This window comes from Chiloscyllium plagiosum, chromosome 14 (genome assembly GCF_004010195.1).
Source record: "Chiloscyllium plagiosum isolate BGI_BamShark_2017 chromosome 14, ASM401019v2, whole genome shotgun sequence".
In the NCBI taxonomy this organism is placed as follows: Eukaryota; Metazoa; Chordata; class Chondrichthyes; order Orectolobiformes; family Hemiscylliidae; genus Chiloscyllium; species Chiloscyllium plagiosum.
The window spans coordinates 47,938,878-47,966,191 of NC_057723.1; the positions used below are offsets into that span (position 1 = coordinate 47,938,878).

General features: G+C 39.0%; 1 protein-coding gene across 1 annotated transcript; it reads right to left on the reverse strand.

The window, feature by feature from the left end:
* Positions 1-5,656: 5,656 nt before the first annotated feature.
* LOC122556703 (complexin-2) lies at positions 5,657-26,989 on the reverse strand. Its single transcript, XM_043703759.1, has 2 exons — positions 26,795-26,989; positions 5,657-9,087 (listed from the first exon to the last, which is right to left on the reverse strand). The coding sequence occupies exons 1-2, from the start codon at positions 26,987-26,989 to the stop codon at positions 8,890-8,892; spliced, it is 393 nt and encodes a 130-aa protein (XP_043559694.1). The 3' UTR covers positions 5,657-8,889.
* Between the last annotated feature and the right edge of the window lie 325 nt (positions 26,990-27,314).

Here is a 27,314-nt window from a genome sequence, read left to right on the forward strand (position 1 = left end):
GCCGTGCTACATTTCCTATAGTATTCAGAGATGTGCAGGCTAGATGAATTAGCCATGGGAAATGTAGGGCTACAGGGATGGGATGGGATGCTTTTTTGGAGAGTCGGTGTGAATTCAATGGCTGAATGGCCTGCTTCCATATTGTAGGGATTCTATGATTCTACATCCTTAATGGGTAGCGGTTATCTGCAAGGATCAATTATTGATTCAGTTTGGATGCGTGAACATCTGTGGGAGTTGTGATTGATACAGAATGAATCTATCATGGGAATGTTTAGTATTTGCATGTGGATCGTTTAATAATAGCAGGTTGGCTGAATATGTATGGAGTTGAATCCTTTTGACTGATGCATACTGCTGGCTGATGTGAGAGTATGTTGATTGTCAGATGTGTGCAACATTTGACCTCCTCCCATGATGACAAAAGTCCAACCAGTGTAGTAAATCTTAGGACTCTCTCATTCCAACAGGCACCATCAGTGGTGCAATATAGATAACTGGCTGCTTTGGTAAACATGCCATTTGTCACTTGAGACTAGGTGCACTTGTGAGTAGCAGCTTGTGAAATTCTACAAGCAGCTTCCTGGAAGGATCCCAAAAGAAAGAGGCTCACAGGTATATTAACTTTAATAGCTACACACAATGGGAGCCTATCTGATCCACTCAGAAGAAGGGCTCCTTCCATAAAATTGCAAGTATCAGCATCCAGCTGAAAGGCTGAGACATTTCTAGTGATGCTGTTGGTGCTACTCATAATGTCCCTCATTTGAGATGCCACATAAAGCTATATAAATGAATGCTGCTTTGAGTTTTGACAGGAAAGTGCAGATCAAAGGTGAGAACCTCCAAGGTTGCAAAATGATCTCCAAAACATTGAAAATTACCTTAAAACAGTGAAACCATGCTCTCAGAACAAACCCGAACTGCTTTTTAAAATTTAAAAATCTCAGACACTCTATGTTTTACTGTGCACTAACAAATGCTGTTGCATTAAATGTGGAAGTTATCAGCTTGCTGCCATGACATTAGCTTCTGCTTCTTTAATCTGCCACTTACACTAAAACTCATCCACATTAGCAGGTTAAAATTCAGCCCAATACCTTTCTGAAATGGACCAAAATGTGGTTAGTGTTAAAATTTTAGAGCTATGTTGTGAGGATACATGTAGATTGCCACAATCAAATCCAAGACAATAAAGTCTTCTCAGTCCAATGAGCTTGGCATGGTGGCCTTTCAGTGGTACATTGTGGTGTATTGGCCTGGCATTGTGGTCTTTTAGCAATACATGGCAGTCTCTCGGCCTGGCGTGGCCTCAGTGTGCACTTCCAGTCTTGAGGTGATTCCTCCATGTACAGTCTCACCATAGCTAAGTACTTAAGAAAGACAGTAATGTTTGAACTGTCAGCTTTCTTTCTTTATTTCCTATGCAAAACTAAGAAAGTGTCACTGTGCTACAATCACTTTTGAACTTTTTTCTTTCTCTCTACCTTGTTCTTAAGATTATGTACTTAGGTACTTATATCTATGATGACACCTTATGTGGCAACATGATACACTTTTCATTGTACTCCTGTACTTTTGTACTTGAGTACACATGACAATAAAACTAAAATCAAAAAATCAAATCAAATTGAATCAAAATATAATACAGAGCTGAATAATGTGAATTGTAAATTTATCTTTGACAAGTATTTTTAAAAATTTGGGTTGTATCCAATTGTCCCAATGTACTCCTTCTTGGTTTTCCAGATTTCAACTTCACAAATGATGACTTGATTTCATACTCTCCTGCCCATATTACATTTGCCACCATGTCTTATTTCTACATCGCCTCATCCATCCAAACCTTCAGTGTTTTTCCCATTCTTCAAAGTTTATATTTTCAAAATCATCATTTTCATCTGTAATCCCTTGTTAGACGTTCACTCTATATCACTATTTTATTGCACATTCTCTTCACTCTTCTGTGTCTAGAATGCTGTGCATCGCCATTGCATCCCAACTCTGCTCAACTTTCAATGGTAGACTGGGACTTCAGTTGTCTTAATTCTCCACTCTTGGCATGCTTCATAGAATAAGCATCACAAGCAAAATAAAGAAAGTATCACATTCTTGATGAAGGGCTTATGCGCGAAACATCGATTCTCTTACTCCTCAGATGCTGCCTGACCTGCCATACTTTTCCAGTGCCATACTTTTCAACTTCGTAAAATAAGCTACTCAAAAAATTTGCTAATGCTTTCCTTAGGCACCACTCCCAACCTATCTACCAAAATTGCTTGGCATTGTGGTCTGTATGGGAATCTATAAAAGAGCAATCTGTTATTGATCGTGCAGATTGTATGTGGGCTATGGATAGAATGGTCTTGCTAAATTAAGTGTCATTTTCTTGTTCCAAGTATTCTCACTTGTGTTTTAAAATATGTCTTCTTTCACATTGCTTATTCTACTTATAATACTTCTTCCAATTTTTATAATATTGATTTCCTGCATAAAACATGCTAAAATTAAATTAAATTAATGTTTTTTAATGAAGTATCTCACTTCATTTTGCAGAATTCATGGCTTTCATCTAGTCTTTATGAAATAACCTTTTTAAAGAAAGCTTTCTAGTCTATCCTATTTTTGGATGTAGGTTTGCCCGCTGAGCTGGAAGGTTCATTTTCAGATGTTTTGCCACCATACGAGGTAACATCATCAGTGAGCCTCCGGATGAAGCACTGGAGGTATGGCCTGCTTTCTATTTATTTGTTTGGGTTTCCTTAGGTTGGTAATGTCATTTCCTATGGTGACACCATTTCCTGTTCTTTTTCTCAGGGGGTGGTAAATGGGATCCAAGTCAATGTGTTTGTTGATAGAGTTCCGGTTGGAATTCAAGCTTCTAGGAATTCTCATGCATGTCTCTGTTTGGCTTGTCCTAGGATGAATGTGTTGTCTCAGTCAAAGTGGTGTCCTTCCTCATCTGTATGTAAGGATACTGGTGGGTGTAGTTCATGTCTTTTTGCGGTGAGTTCATGTGTCCTGATGGCTAGTTTTCTGCCTGTTTGTCCAAGCCAAACAGAGACAAACATATTGACTTGGATCCATTTACCACCCCCTGAGAAAAAGAACAAGAAATGACATCACCATAGGAAATGACATCACCAACCCAAGGAAAACCAAACACATAAATACAAGGCGGGCCATACTACCAGTGCTTCATCCAGAGGCTCACTGATGATGTTACCTCGTATGGTGATGAAACATCTGAAAATGAACCTTCCAGCTCAGCGAGCAAGCCTACAGAACTTCAATCTGGGCTACAAATCTTCTCAAAACTCGCTATATTCTATTTTTATTAAAAACATAAAATCAAATATGAGTAACATGCTTGCAATTTTGCCACTAACTGCAGATGAATGTATCCCAGTGTTAATTTGGATCATAATTAAAAATGGAGTCGCTTCACTTCTAGCAAATACTTTTGAAGAGCAGCTGTTGTGGCAAAGTGATTGCATTTCTACCTCTGAACCAGAAGTTTTAGGTTTGAGTTGCAAACCAGAATTTAATGGCCACAGGAAGTATATTCCCATTTTGGCTAAGCATGTTGATGATCAAGGTAAATCATAGCAGATGCTGGGAATCTGAAGCAAACACAGAGAATGCTGGAGAAACTCAGCAGTCTGGCAGCATCTATGGAGAGAGAATGCGTGTGAAGAAGAATCACACCGAACTCGAAATGTTACTTCTGCTTCTTTCTCCACAGATGCTGCCAGACCTGCTGAGTTTCTCCAGCATTTTCTCAGGTTAATTAACAATTTGAAAATCCTTTCAAAAATCCCAAGGCAAGTTCAAGAATGCCTTTGGCTTCAGGCTTATTGCCCATGAGGAAAATGTAAGCTACAGTATCAGAGGTACAAACATGCTTCAGCTGCCTCATACGCCTCTTGTTGTGGGACCAGGATCAAGAAAGAACATTTTTGTTATTAATAATATTATATTGCAAATGTGGCATTTACATTGCTCGAGCTAACTGTCAAATCATATATATTGTTCATGCTATATTTCTACTATTCTCTTTGTCTCTACATATACAAAATAAGCAACACATTCAAATTAATATGGAAGCACACATTTACAACAATGTTGCAGATGACAGAGTAGAAGAAGTGCAATGGACACAAAACGCCAACTGTGGGGAATATCAGTGATGACAAGGGATATGCCACTGAGCCAGTTAGTAAGACAGCAGATCTGCCAGAGCTCATCTTTCATACATTGGATCAGACATCATCCAATATGTGTGTTCAAGATATAAAACCCTCCACCACAGCCAGCCAGGATTAATGTCAGTTAATTTCAACTCAGGATTGACTCCTTTGTGACTAGCAGCTCAAATAATTTGCTTTGTTTATTTATTATTGTTGTAAAACAATGTATTGTATTATGTATTTCATAGTCATAGAGTCATACAGCACAGACACAGACCTTTTAGTCCAACTTGACTGCACCAACCAGACATCCTAATCTGAACTAGTCCTATTTGCCAACATTTGGCCCATATCCCTCTCAATCCTTCCTAATCATAAACCCATCCAGATGCCTTCTAAATGTTGTAATTGGATCTGCCTCCATCACTTTGTCTGGCAGCTTGTTCCATACACCCAACCCTCTGTGTAAAAGTTACCCCTCAGGTCCTTCTTAAATCTTTCCCCTCTCATCTCAAGCCTATGCCCTCTGCTTTTGGACTCCCCTATCTGATGAAAAAGCCTCCAGTATTCCAGGGGAAAAAAGCCCCAGCGTATTCAGTCTGTCCCCATAGCTCAAAGCTCCAGGCCCAGCAACATCCTTGTAAATCTTTACTGCACCCTCTCAAGTTTAACAAGATCCTTCCTGTAGAAAGGCGATTAAAATTGTATGCAGTATTCTAAAAGCAGCCTCATCAACGTCCTGTACAGCCACAGCATGACGTCCCAATTTGTATACTCAATGTTCTGACCAATGAAGGCTAGCGTGCCGAATGCCGTTTTCACCACCCTGTCTATCTGTTTAATTTAAAGGAACTATGTACCTGCACCTCAAGGTCTCTTTGTTCAGCAAAATTCCCTAGGGCCCTACCATTAACTGTACAAGTTCTGCGCTGGTTTGCCTTACCAAAATGCAACATGTCACTCAACTCCTCGGTCCACTGGCCCATATGATCTCTGTTGTAAATTGAGATAGTCTTCTTTACTGTCTACTATACCACCTGCAAACTTACGAACCGTACTTCCTATATTCATATCCACATCATTTATATAAATGACAAAAAGCAGTGGACTCAGCACTGATTTGATCAGATGTTGGATTGTTCACTGACGTTTCATTACTCATTATAGTGCGCATTTAGGTATTGTGCAATTGGCCTGAAGTATTGCCATTAACAGAGAACTGACATCTTTACCAAATATTAGGGACTTAGTAAATGTAATGGCATGTAGAAAAATATGCTAAGATATTTTTAAAATCGTCAAATTGAAACACAAAAAAATTCAACTTTATAAATATGTTGCAGTTTGGTTTGTTCCAATTTTACCTCATTTAAAAGGCTCTTGGAACAGGTGGTCAATTGTTTAACCTCTTCTAAACCCAACATTGTCAAAAACATCTGGCTCTTCCACAAAGAAAGCAAAATAACTGTTTTTATAAATCATTTTATTTTAAAGAATAATGAGTTTAGTTTGTGACAGTACTACAGTGATTTACACATTTATGACATGCAGTGAAATTACAGTCTTCTATCAGATGGACAAAGTTTACATTCTCATAAATCAGAGCGCAGAATTTTAAGTTTTGCTGGGCTGCAAAGGTTAACTCTTCTAGCTTGCTATGGAAAATAATCATTACTGAACCTATTCAACCTTACTATATTCAATTTAATTTCTTGCAAGAAATAAAGTGGCACAACAGAAACGAAAGATTAAGTTATTTTAAATATGTTACAATTTTACATTTCAACATAGCTTCCAGAATGTAGTAACTATCGTATTAAGACTTCTTAACAGTTCCTTATGCAGAACACTGAAATATGTCTAATGACTTTGTTAAAGCCAATTTAAAAAAAAAACCTTCAAATTCAGCACTTTGAAATTATAATGCTAACGAAGAGGCACACCAGATGAGAATAAGGTTGAACGCGTTCAGTTTCCATTATTCTTAACCCTGTGGCATCTTTACTTGAAATTCACAATCAGTAAAGATAACACCTTTAAACGTGCATTTCTTCTACAACTTAGTGAATATTAGCTTTAGTGTTACAAACATCTGAAGAACAAGCATGGCTTTCATAAATATTTTTTGTAAATACATACACTATGTGTACCATTGTATTGTACAATGGAAGTTCAACATTTAAAAGCAGATCACATTTCCAAATGGTTAAGATGATGTAATTACTATGGAGTATGGTTGATGAGAATGAGACGTGAGCCCAAGCGAATTACCCTGTTACAGAGACTGGTCCGAAACTAGACAGATGTTTTGACAGCATGATTAAGTTCACACATAGACAAACAGACATCACTGTTGCTTTAAGTATAAATTATTCAATACACTCTTCTTTTAGGAAAAGATGTTTCCTTTCAATTTACCTTTAGTATTGCAGTCTAACTGATATGGCTTTAACTATTGAAAAGAGTTTAACTGAAGAAGCTTAACAACCCTAAATTAACTTTAAACATTAACTTAGGATTCTCCTGAATGGAGACCTGGTTTTGTTTTAGTAGGACTGCGGTGGGAAACAGCAAGCATAACACAAACACAAGCAACTCTCCTGCATAGTGGTTTGAAATCCAAGAACCAATACCTGAGATTTTTAAACTAATTTTCTCTAAATTTTAACCTAGTTTTATGCCATGGGAAGCAATTAAATCAGTGACATCCATAGAGAACAACTCTCTTTGGTTTGGTGCAAAATGAAATGCAGGTGAAACACAACTATTCGTCTACTGAAATTCAGCAGAGCTGAAACAGTCTTATATGCAAGCAGCAAAGCTTAACATCAAATAAAAATCCACATGTACAGCAGAAGTCAGTCTGCGCTACATCCAAAGACAAATTGCTAATATTTTCACTCTGTGGTAGCATTTAGAATGGATCAGTCTTATATACATGGGAATACATTACTGCTGAACAGTTGTAATGGATTGATATTAAAACACTTCAACTATTCACTTAAGTTTGCCTAAACTACTGAAAATGTCATTGGTATGTAACTGAGGAGAGAATAATATCTGATGTGAGTTCTTTGTTGCAAAGGAAGTGACTTAAATAGAAGCATTTATTTTTGAAATTCCCATTTCATGTAATCTGTTTCGATTCATTGTTAAGCAGTTTTTTTTTTAAATTAAACAATTTAATGTAGCTTTATCTCATGACAGGTGACAAGGAAAACTAAATGTTAAGCCATATTTTCATTCTCAGAAATTTTAGTTCCAATAAGAAAGTGCTCCAGGAATGCTGGGTTTTGATTTGTTAATATTCTGCTAAATCAGTCATTAAACACTGAGAATGTCTTGTTCCTATGCGTATTAATTTGCTGAAATCCTGTGCATGACAATTAGTGCCTATAATAGAAATAGCCTCTGTTACAAAAAGTAACCAAAGTAATAAGAACATTCAAAAAGTTACAAATGTATAAAATATTAGATCAATGGCTACAAAACATTAAGTGGTCCAAGAAAAAGTTTTTTTAATATGATGGCAGTCCATTACTCTGTATAATCAGTACTTGACTGGTTATCTTGCAATGCACCGCAAATTTCTAAATTTCTTTATAAACTTCATTTCCCATATTCCTGACAGTTGAAGACACCTTGAACTAAAGGTAGTAAGACAGTGGAAAGAAAGTGACAGTTATAAAGACCTGACACCCACACCACTGCTGCAACTTCAAGAAAGGCTTTGGGCACATCAATATTTAGGAATGTTTGAGAAATAATTTCTTTCACTATCCAGTTTAGCATTGTGTAATATAAAGGCGGAGGAGTTGAATTAACATTTTTCTGGGCGCTGTGTTCCATGGACTGATGATAATCATGAAATAATTTTCAATGCTGACGATATAATTGGATTGGATTTAGTGCATTGGTGGCCTCACCATTTTTAAACAAACATATTTTCTCTGTGATGTACAGAAAATGACACTGCTACCTTAGTACATTAAACCAGAAAGATCCTCATGCCTTCTCCAAAAAGCAATGATGCTGGATATTTTTACAACATAAAAATTATCAACTTATATTGCAAATTGCCATTTTCTAACAAAAGGGCATTTCCATTTATGATATTGTACAGTTTCACCATCTTAGCAAATCATGCAAGATATTTGCTACAAAACAAGTGACTGCATAAAACTTTTAAAAATCTCAGTAGAAATCACTGTGAAAATTGTCAGATCTTACACACATACAACGCAGGGTGCCTAGCTGCATGCCACCCCAAGTTCTTCTGTAACAACCCACAACCAAGTCACACATCACAGCACATTTAGCAATATGGCAAATTAAAAAGGCAACTTCAATAATGTCTGCAATACAGTAGAAAAGCTCAGCGATGAACACAAATTAATACTGCCAGTTGTGAGGTTGAGAATTTCAGTATTACATGAGCATATCTGGAGTCTACAATAGAGACAGTTAGGAGTTTATATGAGGCCTACTGGTCTCCCAGACTCCTCATGCTCATGTCAACCCCCTCACCATGGCTTACATCATAGAGAGGCACAAAAAATCATTTGTATTTATATTGCAGTAAAAGTTGAAGCATTTATTCTAGTCAGAGAAAAAGAAATGTATTTTAATATGTGGTCAAAACATATGTAAATCCTATTAATGTAACTTAAAATAATTTACAATATAAAGTATTCATAAACTACTTCTTGAACATGTCTTGAAGTGGTCCAGGAAGATACTTAAGGACAGTATCAAGGATGCTTTCTTCTTCCTCTTCCTCTTCATCACCACAACCAGCAGGAATTGCTTTCTTTGGACGAGTCAAACTCCCTTCTATTGGTGCTTCCATTGCAGCCTTTTCCTCAGCTTCTTTTTCTTCCTTCTTCTTTAGGCCATACTAGTGTTTAAAGAAAGTAGATATCTTTAAAATGACCCCATACAGAATGCACAAAAGCATTGAATAGCATGTCTGATTATACATTCCACAGCATTTTCTATCCATGTGAAGTATGTTATTCGGCTCCAGTGCAACATTTACAAAGTAACATAGATTGAACTATTATTTGATTTTGGATATTGATTAACGTGCAACGGTATCCAATACAGATAGACTGCAATAGTTATGAACAGCTGTGAGGAATTTCCACCATGGGAACAATAGAAAAGTTAGATTCAGAAAATGTGCCCATTCCCAAATGTCAGGTTATGCTCAAACTTTCTGATAATTTAATTAAGATATATATCTACATAAACATTTACATAAATGATATAAATCAGTGTGACCAATCAGGACCAAAGGAAAACATATATCCCACAGCATATATCCCTCCTGCAGTTCTGAAATTAAAGTTTCATTCATTCAATTGTCATTCATGCATGTCAGGCACACACATTAGAGAACAGACACCAGAAAAACTTCCAATTTCTTTTCATTCACAGGATGTGAACAGCATTTTTTGTCCAGCCCTAACTATGCTTGGGAAGATGGCAGTGGTCAGTCCTCTGAACCACTGCAATTCATGTAGTGCAGTGCTGTCAGGAAAGGAGTTCCAGTATTTTGACCTAGCACCAGCGAAGGAACTTCAAGATATTTCCAGGTCAGGATAGTGTGTGGCTCGGAGGGGAACTTCCAAGGGATAGTGTTCTGCTGTATACACTGCCCTTTTCTTTCTTGATGGTAGAAATTGCAAACTTTGAAGGTACTGTTGAATGAGCCTGGGTGAGTTGTTGCAGTGCATCTTGTAGATTGTACACATAATGCCACTATGCATGGATAGGAAATAGGAATAGATGGGATATCGTTTGAGTGGGCAGCTTTGTACTACATGATGTCAAGCTCCTTGAATAGTGTTGGACCTGCACCTATCCATAAAGGTGGAGAGTGTTCGATCACACTTCTAAGGTGAGTCTATGTAAATGGTGGACAAGTATCAGGGAAACAGGAGATGTGTCACTAAACACAGATTTGCAGGATCTGATGGCTTTTCTATCCACAGTATTTATATGGCTGATCCATTTCAATTCAGTTTTTTGGACAATGCGTATTTTAATGATGCTATGAAAGAGTCTTATTAAAGAAAGCTATGGTATGCTTGTCCCAGTAAGGATAGGTCAATAAAGATTGGAGCTGGAAAAAGTACAGCAGGTCAAGCAGCATCAGAGGAGCAGGAGAGTCAACGTTTCAGGTCAGGAACCTTTTATCAGGACCGGGGCAGGGGAAGGGGGCTGAAAACAAATAGAGGGAGGGGGTCGGGCTGTGGGAACGGTAGGTGGGATGGCAACAGATGGATGCAGATAGGAGGTGATTAGGATTGGTCAGTGGGGAGGGTGGAGTGGATAGGTGGGAAGAAAGATGGACAGGTTAGCTCAGGTCATGGGGGAGCAAATGATTAGGGGGTTGCAGTGGGAGAGAAACCCACTGAGATCTTTAAAAAGGGAGGAGGAAAGGTCCTTCAAGGTTGGCATCCTTGGCCCACATAATGTGGAGACGCAGGTGTTGGCCTGGGATGTATAAAGTTAAAAATTACACAACATCAGGTTATAGTCCAACAGACTACAGGCTACAACAGCAGAGGCTTCACAGCATGGTTTTCAGCAACTTGGAGACAGTGAGGATTGCAGATGCAGGAAAGTCAGAGTCGATAAATTGTGGACCGGAATAAGCACGGCAGGTCGAGCAGCATCAGAGGAGCAGGAGAGTCAACATTTCAGGTCAGGACCAATCACCTGCTACCTCCGTCCACCTGTCACCATCCTGCCTACCTTCCCCAGCCCCCACTCCCTTCCTCTATTTATTTCTCAGCCCCCTTCCCCCTCCCAACTCTTGATGAAAGGTCCTGACTAAAACATCGACTCCTCTGCCCCTCTAATGCTGCTTGACCTGCTGTACTTTTTCCAGTTCCACACTTTATCGACTTTGACTTGCCAGCATCTGCAGTCCTCACTATCTCCCAGTAAGGATAAACATTACGTTCAAATAATTGTAACGCAACACCCGAAAAATGACTGTCTTTGAACTTGAAAATGTGCTTATTTGAAGATAACCTCTCAGCGTATTGAATTACAAGATAATTGTATATGAGGTGCCATAACCTGGAAGGTTAGCCAGTTTTTACGAGGTATTCAGATGAAAGAATCCATAGATGATGAGAAAAGTTGGAAGAGTTTTGGGTATGTTATTGTAACATGTATAAATCATGTACAAGTTGGTTTGAGTTTAGGTTTTGGGGAAAGAAAACAAAATAAATTCAATGTGTGTGTTTGTTAAGACACAACAGACGAGATGACTCACAATCATAATATGTCACTTCAATTTGCTCATTAGATTTCCAAAGGACCAACTCCTATTTACCTGCATCAGTTTCCTGGAATTATTCCAAACTAAAATACTTCAAAAGATCATTAAAAGAATCTATGCTGAGAGTTTTTTTTAAATTCAGGGGATAATCAGAAGGCGTTATCACACACCATCATAATGTAACTGCAAACAAATTATTTATGAAATTGTATTATAATTATTGTGTTCTGGGTATTGGCTGCCTTACCCTCTGTTTCTACATTTTGCATGGTGATAAGTGAAACTGTACTCATTTGCGTGAGTGGAAAATTGCAAATTAACGTGCACATGAGTAAATGACCAGTTGAAAGTTAGCCTGGGGAAATATCTTAGTAAGAGAAATATATTCTTCAGTTGGTGGTGGTCATACCTAAAACGGAATGGGCTGAAACAAAATTTGCAATTTTCTGCTCATGCAGATGAGTACAGTTTCACTCAACTCTGTGCAAATTGTAGAAACGTAGGGTAAGGCAGCCAATACCTAGAACGCGGTACTTAGAATACAATTCCATAAATAGTTTGTATCCAGTTACATTATGATGGTGTGTGATAAAGCCTTCTGATCATGCCCTGATTTAAAAAGAAATCTCAGCACAGATTATTTTAATGACCTTAGAAGTATTTTAGTTTGGAATAATTCCAGGAAACTGATCAGGTAAGCAGGAGTTGGTCCTTTGGAAAAACTTAGCAGGTCTGGCAGCATCTGTGGAGAGGAGCTGCAAATGTGTTGCTGGAAAAGCGCAGTAGGTCAGGCAGCATCCAAGGAACAGGAGAATCGAGTTTCGGGCATAAGCCCTTCTTCAGGGCTTATGCCCGAAACGTCGATTCTCCTGTTCCTTGGATGCTGCCTGACCTGCTGTGCTTTTCCAGCAACACATTTTCAGCTCTGATCTCCAGCATCTGCAGTCCTCACTTTCTCCTCTGTGGAGAGAAATCAGGTTAATGTTTGGGTCGAGTAACCCCTTTCTAAGTTCTGAGTTTTTCCAGCAATTTATGATTTTGTTTCTGATTTGCAGCAGCCATAGTTCTTTTGGTTTTTACTTAAGATATGAGCTGATCCTATTTCTAGTTGAGTGTTAAAGTGTTAAAAGCACTCAAATGGATCTGCCTATTTTCATTTTATTCATAGATTCAGGGATACAGTAACATGTGCAAGAAGAAAGAGGTAGTTAAGAGAGGAAATATATAAATGAATTTTAAAACTCTGAGAATAACTCAAAAAAATGTGCTGCAATGATGGGAAGGAAAGATCAATTCAGAAATCCCTTAGATAAATTCAAGAAGACATCTGAACACTGACAATCTTTTCCAAAGCTTAAAATGCAGGGGATTAAGAATTGATAGATAAAACTTACAGTAAAGAAAAGCTGAGATACAGTCTTGAAGCCACAGCTGCCTAGTCACTTTCTCTGCCAGCTCAAATATTAGCTGCATATACCCTTATTGCAAAGCTTTGCATCTGGTACTGCTATCTCACCCTGATAACACTGTCCACAGACAGTGCCAGATAAATAAATGACTGATCCATCTAGGTGAATAGAACAAAGTTCGCTAAACTGGTTGATGATTACCCAGACATATTTTCTTTCATGCAACACCTTGTAAAGCTGAGCATTTCACAAACATTAACTCTTCGCTTTCTGTTGGGGACTCAAAATCTGCTTGAGTACAGAAATTAGCTTGACACTCCATTATAGGAATAAGGGAGTTCTGCACTATCAGAGGGGCTGTCTTTTAGATGTGATGTTAAACTCTGACTCCATCTGCCCTCTCAGGTGGATCTAAACATGTGCAAGCAATATTTTTGATCCCTTGTTCAAAATTAGTTGTTTAATAAACATTAGAAAAAAATGACCAACAAGTTAATCTCAATGTTTTTTATGGGAGTTTGCTGTGTGCAAGGTGAATGCTACATTTCTTGTATTACAACATTGACTGCATTTCAAAAGTGACTTCAGTTGCAGAAGTTGCTTTTCCAGAAGTCAGAAAGACAGTACTTGAACTCCAGCTTTTCACAATATGTTTACTGATTTAGATAAGGAACTAAATGTATATCTCCAAGCTTGCAGATGACACTAAGCTGAGTTGGACAGTCAGCTTGATGCAAAGATGCTTCAGTGTGGTTTGGGCAAGTTGAGCAAATGCATGTCAGATGCAATATAATGCAAATTAATTTGAAGTTATCCACTTTGGTTGCAAAAGCAGGAAGGTAGACTGTTATCTGAATGGCAATAGAGTGGGAAAACAGAATGCAACAAGACCTGAGTAGCCTTGTATACCGGTTGCTGAAAATAAACATGCAGATGCAGCAGGCAGTGAAGACAGCAAATGGTATAATGGCCTTTGTGGCAAGAGGAATCTTACTACTGGAATAAGGATGGCTGCAATTGTACAGGGTCTTGGTGAGAAAACACCTGAAGTTGTCATACAGTTTTGGTTTCCTTATCTAAGGAAGGATGCTCTAGCTATGCAAGGAGTCCAACAAATATTTATCAGATTGATTCCTGCGATGGCAGGACTGATGTATGAAGAGACACTGGACTGGTTAGGACTATATTCAATGGAGTTAAAATAATGAGGGGAAAATCTCATAGAAACCTATAAGATTGTAACAGGATTAGACGAGTAATTTTTCCAATGACTATGGAGTCCAGAACTGTTAGTTGCAGTTTAAGGGAATAGTGTAGACCATTTAGGACTGAGATGAGGAGAAATTTCTTCACCAGGAGAATGGTGAGTCCACTGAATTCTCTGGCACAAAAAACAGTTGAGGACAAGCACTGAATATTTTCAAGAAGGAGTCAGATATAATTCATATATAAAAGGATCAAAGGGTAAACGGACAAAGCGGGAACAGAATACTAAGTTGGATGATCAGTAATGGTCAATTTGAATGGTAGGAGAAAGTGAGGATTGCAGATGCTGGAGATCAGAGTCAAAAAGTGTAGCGCTGGATAAGCACAGCCAGTCAGGCAGCAGCCTAGGTGTGGGAGAGTCGAGGTTTCGAGCATAAGCACTTCATCACGTTCTTGATGAAAAGCTTATGCTCGAAACATCGACTCTCCTGCTCCTCAGATGCTGCTTGACTGGCTGTATGCATCCAGTACCACAGGTTTTGACTCTGATGCTGAATGGTGGACCAATCTTGGAGGACTGAATGGCTTGTGCTTGTTCCATTTCTATGTTTCTGTGTGACAGAATACTCCCACTTGACTGAATGAGAGCACTTCCAACAACATTCGAGAAGCTCAACAGTATCCAAAGCAAAGTAACCTGCTTGACTAGCACCATGTCCATGACCGTTAACATTCACTCCCTCCGCTGTCATCACACAGTAACAGCAGTGTATCCCGTCTCCAAGATCACTGAAATAACTTACCAAAGCTGCTTTGACAGCACCATCCAAATGGATGAGCTCTCCCACCTGAAGGACAAGGGCTGCAGGAGCACAAGCTTTTGAAAGTTCCCCTCCAAGCCACACATCATCCCAATGAGGAACAATATTGCAGGTCCTTCACTGTCACTGGATCATAACCATGGAACCTTCTCCCCAATAACACTGTAGTGTATCCACACTGCAAGGACTGTAGTGCCTCAAGAAATCTACTCATCACCACTTTCACAAGGGCAATTAGGGATAGCAATAAATGTGGATGTAGCTGGCACACAAGTATACAAGTCTCACTTGTTTGGTGATGAACACCCTGTCTCATTACTGTTACACCTATCTCTCATCTTTGCTCCAATCAATTTTCCTGTCCTTCCTCACGAGCTGCTGAGGCAAATGGCACATGACTTTCTGCCCATCCTACTGCTGGTGAGTCAGATCTGTAAATATTTCCTCCATTGCATATACAACTGGGCTGGATCTTCCTCATGGCACCAAACATCATCAATTGCTGCTCTGCTCCTACTCTTGCCCATTCTGATGCTGCTTCTGAGAGAATCCTTTGAGGCTAACTCCTTTAGAAAGGGAGACTATATCTTAAATCAAACATCTTCAATGTAAAATTGGAGTGTCGGGGTAGAACTGGACATGTCCTTTCTTATGGCATGACCCGTCATAAATTTAAGTTTAAATGTCCAGAGTGAATGTTAATGAATGGGTATGATGGGTAGGGGAGAATGATGACTAGTGAGTAAGCTGGCAGGTGGCTGGGTGGCAGGTGGATGGACTGGATAGATGAGTCAGATAGTAGCTGGGTAGGGAGGGGTTGTCAGGTTGGAGGCTAGTCAGGTCAGCTTACAGGGGTTTAAGTGGTTGGAAGTAGTTAGCTCTCATTGGTGTGATAGTGGGTATTTAGGTGGCGGTCAGTGGTCAGTTCTTGGCAGGAAGTGGTTGGGGTTTACGTTGGTCAGAAGGGGTAGTTGGGTCAGGTTGGGGGTTAGTCAGACTGATGGTGGCAACACAAGAGATCAGGAGTGTGAGTCAGGTCAGGGTGTTAGTGGGTAGTTATCAGGATCGATGGAGTGTCAGGGAAGGTTATGGGGTTATTGAGAGAATCAGATTTGGGGAAGGGTAGAAGAGTGGTCAATGCGAGTGATTGGCAGCTCAGTTGTGTAGATACCCAGGAATTAGAATTTTTCTGGCTGACATTTCCTGGGTAATTATCTGGGTAAGTCAATTGGAACTGTCTGAAGTCTCCAGCACTAATGCAGAGTCAAAGACTCTTCTGGAGGGCCCTGGGGAGCAGGGGATCTTCTTGATAAAAGTTGAAGATTCCTTGGCAATTCCTAACCTGCCGTGTCTTCCAGTGGATGCCAAGCACAACTTGGGGCATCGGTCTGGTCTCCAACAATTTAGAGAGCACAGGATTTGGGTACTGCTGCAGGCAAACCAGCAATAGACAAGAAAATTTATCTGTGCACTGTTGAGACAATATTTAATCAGTCACATAAATTTGTGCAATTCTCTGAATGTATCAAACATGTTAGAAAAGTTCTCAAATCTTCAGAACATCTCTCTTTGCCATTCATAGAATCATAGAGTCATACAGCATGGAAACAGACCCTATGGCCCAACTCATCTCTGCCAAATAGACATCCCAATCTGACCTAATCCCATTTGCTAGCACTTGGCCCACGTCCCTCTAAACCCTTCCTATTCATGTCCCCATCCAGATGCCTTATAAATATTGTAATTTTACCATTCTCCACCACTTCCTCTGCCAGCTCATTCCATACACACACCACCCCTGCAGGTTACTAAAGATTTCTGATAACACTGACTTTGAATCAAATCCACAGTGGCAGAGTTTGACAGTAAAGTTTTGAAATAAATACTTAGATTATGAAAATAAATGCATTTATTATGTTATTGAAAGGTAGTACTGAAAATCAAATAACTATTTAACATTTTCTAAATTAATCTGATTAGCATTCTTCAATTCTCTGTTGTATTCTCTAATATCTGTCCTATTATGTAAGTTCCTTATTTCCAATCTAGCATGTGATCCTATTTTCAAATGTAGCACTGTGTTTTCTAATTGACTGATATATTTTGAAATGAGACCGAGTAATATGTGCTCTGTGAGGTGCAGAATGAAGCTTCTCCCCTTGACTGACAAAAATGGTACTCACTGAGGTAGAGGATGAAAGAATTCTCAGGAGACAATGTTGGCTCTGTCTCGAACCAGCAGGAAATTACAAGCATGGAGTAAAATTGCAATTTCAGTTTGCATTTGCTTAGTGATCTAACTATGATCATCCAAGAGCAGCAGGTCGAACCTCACTGAAAATCAACACTCATTGTTCCCTGTGTCAAATCTAATCCAACACAGAATAAATGCATTAATGATGCTATTTCATGCACTTGATTGTTCCATTTTAACAAAAGCACGAACACTATGTTGATGCTATTTAATGCTTTTAATTTATAGAGCAAGCAACTGAGTTAGATGACTTAAGTATGATCTCTACATCTCAATGATTGTCTTTTTAAAATATAAGATATAGACCTTTACTATCTCTCGATGGGGACTTTGGTAGAAGGGGCAGAGATGTTATTACCACTCTGTACAGAGTTCTCATTTACCCAAAATATGGCCTGATTAACTCTTCCTGCCTGAAAGATTGATTAAATGGAGAAAACTATAAACTTTAACCCAGATTAAAAAGGCTGTATTCCCTTCACTGATTCAAACCTCTTCAATGACTTTCTGGTTCACATTTTAATCCACCTGGTTACATTGTGACCTGAGATTACTTCTTGTGATCGCACTGCTTTGGCCAATGACATGATCTGGGAAGGCATTCTTTCTGGTGATCACCATTTAAGTAGTTTGCAAACAGGATTGTGGTCCATCATTAAGGTCTGTCTCCAAGAGCTAAATTCCCAATGGTAAGCAAGCTCAGCAATGCCAAGGCTATTGGTGCTGAGGCTACAGCTCCAGGAGTGTACCAATGATCAGGAGTTCTTGAAGAGGTGTGGGTGGGGACTAGTCTCTAAGGGCAGGCAGCATCATTGCAATGGCAGTAGCCAATATTGAGCCTTCCAATCACCAAACAATGCACAACCCCATCTCGACTGACAGGGACCACCAGGTTTCACTGGACACTCTTTCCAATCTTTGGAGAGATGTGAAGAGAATTTTAATTGACCACTATGTGGTTCAGTTGGACTCCCATTTTCTTGCTGCTAATTCCAATAGTACTATTTCAAAATACCATTTAGAATGGAGATCAAGAGGAATTTCCTCTTTCACAGCTTGATTGATATCTGTAATCTCTATCCCAGAGAGCACTGGAGTCTGTATGGGTCATTGAATATATTCAAGGCTGAACCAGAAAGAGTTTTGATCTACACAGGGGTCTAATGTGTTGGAGGGAGCTATGGAGGCAAGAAGGAAAATGGAGTTGTGCTGACAATCTGGCATGCTTTGAACTTAGTGAATGAAACAACAGGCTCAAGCCGCTGAACGGCCTACAACATCTCCAATTTCTCAGCTTCTTAAAACAAATTGAGCAAACCTTCCCATGCCATTTCGTTAGCTTTTCTGCTTCTGAGCCAATTATCCAAGGACTGGTAAAAGTCTGGCCCCAGTTGCTTAATAGATTCGGCCTTAAGAATTCATAAGGTGCTGGAAGTTTCTGCTGGTGCAGTATGTTTACTATAATATAAGATTTAATTTATATATCAAAATTTAACACCAAACCAATGGATTTATAATAAATTGCATTCATATATTGCCTCTCCTACCCCAGAACTTCTGAAATCTCTGTGTTCCTTCAATTCTCATCTCTTACATGTCACCGATGGCAGTTCTCCCTCCAACTTGCTACATCCTAAATTCTGAAATTCCCCTCCAAACCTCTCCTTGTTTCTACCTTCCTTTTAGTAACTTCTTAAAACCTACTTTATTGACAAGCTTTTGGAATCCTGTCCAAAGATGATCTAATGCATATTGGAGTCATTTTTTGTCTGATAGCAATCCTGTAAAACACTTCAGAATATTTACGTCACATTAAAAATGTTATAGAAATTCAACTTATTATTGTTATGACTAGTTACCAGCATCTGTAACAGAAAAACAGGGTATAAAATATTTATCAAATAGTCAAATTCAAGTTAGGATTGCTTTATAGATTAAGTAAAGTATTTCTGTTTGTAACAGTCTGAGATCCTCCTAATTTTTTCTTAGCATTATAGTGTAATCAATGGACTAGTGTTTTGCAATTGGCAGGAGCATGTGGGATTAACTGTCTATATATCAGATTATTTCTCGTCAGTACAAGGCATGTCTTAGTGTTCTTAAATCATCCAGATGATCCAGTCCTGCAACTGTCCCATGTCAGTATTGGATGAACAATTTATTTTTTCCCTCAGGAAAGCAAACCCAGTGCGCCACTTTTTACCTGTTCTGTCAGAGCCCTTTCACAGCTGCACTGTTGATTTCTTCTCTGTTATAGAGAGACCCAACCGTTTAATTGCATATAAATGCAGTGATTCAGCTCTTCACATTGTTCTTCAATTTCTTGTACTTTGGACCAATTTCACTCAGGAGTGCAATTGACAAGAGAAAGTCTGTACATTTCCTACGGCTGGCCTCTTGTAATATGAAATCGTTTTTCTTTGTTTTCTGTTCCCGCCTAAGTGAGGTGTAGAGGTTTTCAATATATATATCTAGCATCTGTCAGTTTATTATGAGATGCATCTATAGTTTAAGAAATATCATATGTTAATTTTATTTTTGTGTTGTGTAGAGTGACAATTCTCAAGAGTTTAATGTTTCTCATCTGCATTGTGCACATTGCACCTGTTAAGCAGCTTTAACTTCTAAAATAATACCAGCTTAGCAAAGGTAAGCCTTCACACAGTGAGAATCTGAACAGTTGTCATAGCAGCCCGAAAATTACGGTGTGTGGAAAACTGATTTCAATCATTTGTCCACCCACTCACTGGAAGTACAGGATTGTGATAAAACACAAAGGAGAGCTACTGCACAACGCATGCCTTTCTGCCTGGAGTAGTGTGCAAGATCCTATGATGTACACCAATCATGATGCCGCGGCCATGTGATAAGTTGCTGTCAGAAACATATTCAGGGATATAGAAGTATACCAAATTTAACTAATATTGGCATGTCACAGTTTTATTTGATTCAACTTTACCAGATATATTATCTGTATCTAAGTTCATTTACTTTAGATTTTCCTTAGCCTATTTTTACCATTTAAATTTCTTCACTTCTTTTTTTTTTCAGATGCCAGTCCCAGGAATCTGTGGAACTTCTACATGATCTTTACTTTGGCAGAACCCACCAAAAAACCCAGCACTCCTGGATTTTCTCCATTTTCGAGATTTCTTGACCAACATTATAAGGAGTGAAACTTCCATTCACCTTTTAGGGAGTGTTTGACCAAGGAGGTGTTTTCACTGGTTGAATTGAAGTGGCCACACTCTGTGCAACACCTCTCGAGCTCAGAAAGGACCTGGTGCTGAACTGGAGGTCAGAACCAATAAGACAAATGACTTGCAGAATGGCATTAAGAGCACGGAAACTACACTGTCACATCTGAGATTAAGATGGGAGCTGAACAACTTTCTCACTTTTTATGAGTATAAGGCAGGATGATGGAGAGATGTCTGTTGCAGTATTACATGTACATGTCACCCACGTTGTTGTTAATACCACAAGTTGTGCAGGGACCAGTAAACCATCCTTAGCTGACAGCACGTATTGCAAAGTTGCAAGCCCTATCTTCCGTACCAAACACATGCTTACGTACTCATTCACCTCCAAATCCAGTGGTTTACCTATGAAGTGTTGTAATGTGTTCTTGTATGGTCTATTTTACGTAAGATCCCTTCTCAAATAAATTTTATTTGGTGCTAAAGTTGATTGGTAATTGAGATGATGGTGCTGGTGTTGACGAAGAAGCAATGCTCTAGCATTCGGAGAAGATGCAGCTTCACTCAGTTAATCAGATTTATTGTTTCTGTCGCAAAACCACATTGGGAGATTTTCCATTTGACTTGATAGGATTGTTGTTTTAATCAGAACAAAGAATACTGTGATGTTTAAATGAATCACTCCAGTCTGAATGCAGGAACTCTGTGGTAGTTCTCAGGTAGCAATCGATTAAGATGATTTATACCATTTTGATATTATTGTGCTTTTTTTTGCAAAATGGATGATTGCATCTGACCAATCCTTGTCAAAGAGCTGAATTTGTAGGCATCAATGGTAATTTGACTGAGAAAATATTAACAAAGATGTTTGTGGGAAATTCCGTAGGCAAGTACTACATTACCATACAAGATATTTAGAGGTTTATCTGTACAATATGTTCATGGTATTAACAATGCAATTTTACAACATGTACCAGCAATCTATTGCACATCTAAGAACTTGTAATAACACTGAATAGATGAATTTTTCCATCTATGTGAATTAATAATAATAGTGAGGCTATAACTGCTCAGCATCTCCCATAGATCAGATTGTTCTGCTTTGGATTATTAGATTAGATTAGATTACTTACAGTGTGGAAACAGACCCTTCGGCCCAACAAGTCCACACCGACCCGCCGAAGCGCAACCCACCCAGACCCATTCCCCTACATTTACCCCTTCACCTAACACTACGAGCAATTTAACTTGGCAAATTCACCTTCCCTGCAGATGTTTGGACTGTGGGAGGAAACCCACGCAGACACGGGGAGAACATGCAAACTCCACACAGAGAGTCGCCTGAGGCGGGAACTGAACCCGGGTCTCTGGCGCTGTGAGGCAGCAGTGCTAACCACTGTGCCACCGTGCCGCCCTCATTGTTCAGCCTTCATTATTCTTTCCCCAAAATTCCCATTCCTTCCAAATAATATTGTCAATATTTAGTTTTCCAAATACACCCAGGTATGAGGCATAAACAAGTCCTGGCTGCCTGGTGCTTGCTCCCTCCTATCTTAGCTCCCATTAACCTTGTCCAAAAAGCTCAACTCCCACCACACTTTTATACAACAACAAAAAACCAAGAGTCCTCATTATATGAAAGAAAAATAAGTACTTGCACTCACACAGAACTTTTCATGGCCGCCAATATCACATGGCACTTTAAAGCCAATGAAGTACTTCTTGAAATGTATTCCCTGCTATAATCTGTGAAACACAGCAGCCAATTTGTGCTCAACAAACTCCCTTAGATGTCAAACTTGATCATAATTAGAAAACCTCAGTATTGTGATGTTTTAAGTATTGTTTGAGGGTAAGTTTTTTTTAACTTTAAACCTGGCAGGTTGACTTTGACTGGTCAAAGCATTGCCCTGAGAGATGAGCCAGAAAATAGCTGTCACAGTCCTCCTAACTGAAGGAAAAGAAAAGAAACCACAACAAAAACAGTCTGGAATGGATGCAAGGTTAAGGAACAGACTGAAAGTACAATTCGGGGTTGTCTGTAAAGGTGATAATGTATCAGGAAAACATGAGCAGAAATAACTGTCACTGTGAGTTAAGTTACTGGGTAATTCAACCGTTATCGAGATTGTTTTAACATATCCAAGGAGTCTGACCTCTGTTTTAACTGTCTGCCCAGGATGCTTCAAATTTCTTTTTGTCTAATGAATGTGAGTGTCACTGGCTAGACCAATAATTATTACCCATTTTTAATTGCTCTTGAGAAAGTGATGGTCAACTGTCTTCTTGAGCTGCTGCAATCCTTGGAGAATAAGAATACCCACAGCTCTCTTTAGAAAGGAGTTCCAGAAGTATGACTCAGTGATAATGAAGGAGTTTTGATATAATTTCAAGTCAGGATGTGTGTGACTTGGAGGCATACTTCCAAGCAGCTTACACTCATCTGCTGTCGTTCTCTTTCTAAGTGGTAGAAGTCATGGGTTTGGAAGACACTGTTAAAAAAGTTTGGCATAAAATTCTGTTGATGATACACACTTCTACCACTCTGTATCAATGATGAAGGCACTGAATGTTGAAAGTGGTAGATGTGGTATCATTCAAATGAGGTGTGTTGTCCTGGATGGTGTAAAGCTTCTGGACTGATCTTGGAACTGCACCCATCCAGGCAAGTCAAGCATATTTCATCACACTCCTAAACTATGTGTTGGAGATGGTAGACAGGCTTTGGAGAATCAAAAGGTGAGTTATTTGCTGCAAAAGCCCCCTGACCAACTCTTGTAGTCACAGTTTCTGGATGACGGCAAGCCTCATAAAAACCTAAGAAGGTAACTCTTCAACCTTGATGAGAGATTCTGAAAATCTTTGAAGTATGCGCTTTGAGTGCTGCCCGATAGAAAAGAGGATAGGCTGTCTTCCCGAGTTGAATGGGATGCACAATGCATAGAGAGAAACTCGCCCACTATCCTGTTTTTTAAGAAACAAGGGAGAGAATTGGGCACCTTAAAGATCAATGAGGCCATCTACGTGTGGAAACACAGGAGGTAGGTGAGATATTAAACAAATATTTCATGTTGGTATTTACTGTGGAGAAGGACATGTAAGCTAGGGAACTTGGGAAAATAAACAGTGATGTATTGAAATCAGTCTGAATGTTGGAAGAGGAGGTGCTGGAGGTCTTAAAATGCATAAAGGTAGATAAATCCCCAGGATTTGATCAGGTGTATCCCAGGACATTCTGGGAAGATAACGAAGAAATTGCAGGGCCACTAGCAGAGCTATATAAACATCTACAGTCAGGGATGAGGTGCCTGAAGACTGGAGGGTTGCTAATGCTGTGCCTTTGTTTAAGAAAGGCTGCAAAGAAAAGTCTTGGAACTACAGACAGTATGTTTCACATCAGTGGTAGGTAAGTTGTTGGAGGGGATTCTGAGAGACAGGATTACATGAATTTGGAGAGGCAAGAACTGATTAGGGATAGTCAGCATGGCTTTGTGCATAAGAAATTGTGTCTTACAAACTTGATTGCGTTTGTGCTTTTTGAGGATATAACCAAGAAAATAGTTAAGGGCAGAGCAGTAGAATTTGTCTAATTGGACTTTAGCAAGACCTTTGACAAGGTTCCACATGATAGACTGATTTTTCAAGTTAGATCACATGACAGCTAGGCAACTGGATACAAAATCGGCTTGACAGTAGGAGACAGAGGGTGGTGATAGAGGATGGTTTATCAAAGGCCTGTGACTAGTGTGGGATGAATGAGGATGTTTGAGAATGGGGATATATGTTCAGCATTCATCTCTTGTTAGCTATTAATTGTCCATCACTATTCATGACGGGAGGTGGCTGGAGTCAAAAGCTTAGATTTGATCTGTTAGCTGTGAGACTGCTTAGCCCTGTCTCTTACATGATGCTTCTGCTGTTTTAGCACAGATCTGTTGTCACCAGACTGACACCTTATTTTTAGATATCCCTGATGCTGCTCTTGGCATATTCCCTTGCACTCTTCATTGAAGCAGGATTCATTTCCCAGCTCAATTGTTATGTTAACACAAGGGATATGCTGGGCCATGAGGTTACAGATTGTAGATAAATATAATTCTGCTGCTGCTAATGGCCCACAGTGCTGTATGGATGTCCAGTTTGATTTGCTAGACCTCTTCAAAATCTGTACCCATTAGTATGATGTTACCATAAATGCTTTGCATGGTGGTAATTTGATACTGTGCAAGACAGACACATTAGTGGCAGGTAGATTGCTGAGAAAGGGATCAAGTCGATATTTTTCACTCATGTAGGTTTCTTCATCGTAATTATACACATTTATAACAAGTGGGACTTAAAACTGGCTACCCTGACTCAGAGGCAGGGACACTATCACTGCACCACAAGAGTCCCATTGCTGTTTATAATCAACCTGTTCAGAAATGTTATCAACACTTCTGGAGCAGATGGGACGTAAACCCAGGTCTCCTGGCTCAAAGACAAGGAAAATATAAGAGCCATTGTGACTTGAAATACTCATTTCACCAATGCAAAATATATGAACTTACCACTTCATTAAATTATGAGCAAAGCTATTAGTGCAGATTGATTGATTCTAATGCAGATGCCTGCTTAGAGTTAAGCTCAATATTATTGATTTGAAACTGTCTCCTCTACAACATTTAAAGGGCATATCTTTTATTGCTTGTTTTTAATATATAACAGGTACTTTAACCCAGAAAGCCCACAAACACTGTTAACTTGGAAATTAATCACTTGAGGTTATTTTTTCAAAAACATTATCATTCACTAAGCACATCCAAATACTCAGAAATTTCACAAAAGTTGCATTGGTCAAGCTCTCTCCACAACACATTTGAGCGAAATTCATGTTATTTAAATTAGTATTTGTTGTATTACTATAAACTGAGATGAGGAAGAATTTCTTCAGCCAAAAGATGGTTAATCTAGGGAATTCATTCCCGTAGAGGGCTGTGGAAGCCAAGCCATGGAGTGAATTTTCAACAGAGGTAGGTAGGTCCTTGATCAAGGGTTACGGGGAGAAGGGAGGAGAATGGGGTTGAGAAATATATCAGCCGTGATCGAATGGTGGAGCAGATTCAATGGGCTAAATGGTCTAATTCTGCTCCTATGTCTTGTAGTCTTAATAGATGACATTACAACGTGTTAAATTAACTTTTGGGGGAGGCGATGGCCTAGTGGTATTATCACAGGACTGTTAATCCATGGACCTAGGCCATGTTCTGGAGGCCTGGGTTCAAATCCTGTCATGGCAGATGGTGGAATTTGAATTCAACAAAAATCTGGAATTAAGAGTCTAGTGATGACCATGAATCGTTTGTTGGAAAAATCCATCTGCTTCACTAATGTCTTTCAGGGAAGGAAACTGCCATCTGTACGTGGTCTGGCCTACATGTGATATCAGACCCACAAAAATGAGGTTGACTCTTAACTGCCCTCTGGGCAATTAGGGATGGAAAATAAATGCTGGCTGAGCCAGCGATGTCCTCATCCCTTGAATGAATGAATTTCGTATTATCCTTTCTTTCAAACGAGGTAAGAGATGTCAAGGCTATGTGATGTCAAATAAATATCAAGTTATAAAGAGATTGATTAGGTGTCATTTGGGTATAGTTGCTTCTTTTTGTCAATAGTTTCTTGCATATGATTTCTGACCATAGGATGCTGCTTCCTTATTCATATGTTAGACTGCTCCACTCTTCTTAAAATAACAATCTACATTGTGCTCATATCTACATTTCAAAAAAGGAGTGATACTATCTATTTGGGTGAATGGAGTAGTCTATTAGAATGGTCTAAAAAAGGTGGCACAAATGAAGATTTCACTGTTAATTTATTGAAAACAAACTGGGTAAAACACGAATGGCAATGAAGCAATGTATTACAAACAGCTGAATCAGTAAAATAGTGTGAATAAATTGATGTAGAGTGGCAGCTAATTTACAGAATTGCAAAGTGGCAATCTTGATGAGAAGAACTGAACTTTGTTGAATTGCTGTACAAGTACGAGTGGTGAGTTTGTTAACATGAAAATCTAATAATTTTGATATATTTTCCCTGATATCAATTTACTGATCTTTGTCATATGTTAGTTGTGTGCTATCACTCAGTTAAAAGGCAGTTTAAAAACGTAACATGCACCACGTCATTAAGGCACCATATTATATGCCAAACTAGGGAACAATGGTATTTGTGAGACCAGAAACCTGAGGATGACTTTATTGCAGTGTTTTACTTGACAATGATTTTGCTGGAAATTATTTATTAACTTTTTAAGTTTTGTTCCTTCCATTCTTCTGTTAAGGATCTTACTTTTCACTAACATATTTATTACAAAATTAATTGGTAACAGTTTATCCATTAATTGTTGCAAAAAAAATTAACATTGCTTACCTTATCTCGTATTTGTTGCCGCACTTTTTCTCGCTCAGCTTCCATTCTAATATGCTTTTGCTTCCGCTCTTCTTCCTGCTGACGAAGGGCCTCTTGTCTCTCTTCTTCCTTCTTCTGTGCATCAGGGTCTTTTTCTTCATCACCTCCCAACATTTTGCCCATATCTTTGGTGGCCCCTGTATGAAATAATAACATATAACAGAGCCATGAAAATCAAAGGCATTGATCAAAGATATTGATTCTTCAAATGATATTAGTTCTAGTTTGGTGAAGTAGACAAAACTGGGGTCATGTGGAGGTGGGCCATGGCAGGTTTTGCAATGGGAACTCTTTAGTTTGAACAGGTTTTGACTGCATATAAAAGAAAAGTTCCAAACAATTATTGCACACATTTCTGGTGATGCTCATTAATCATGACAGCTTCTGCATCCACTGAGAAATTTGAAGCAGTGCATTGAAATATTGACCTTTGCCACACAGGTTTTTTGCTTAAGCCATGGCACATGTTTCTTTTATCATA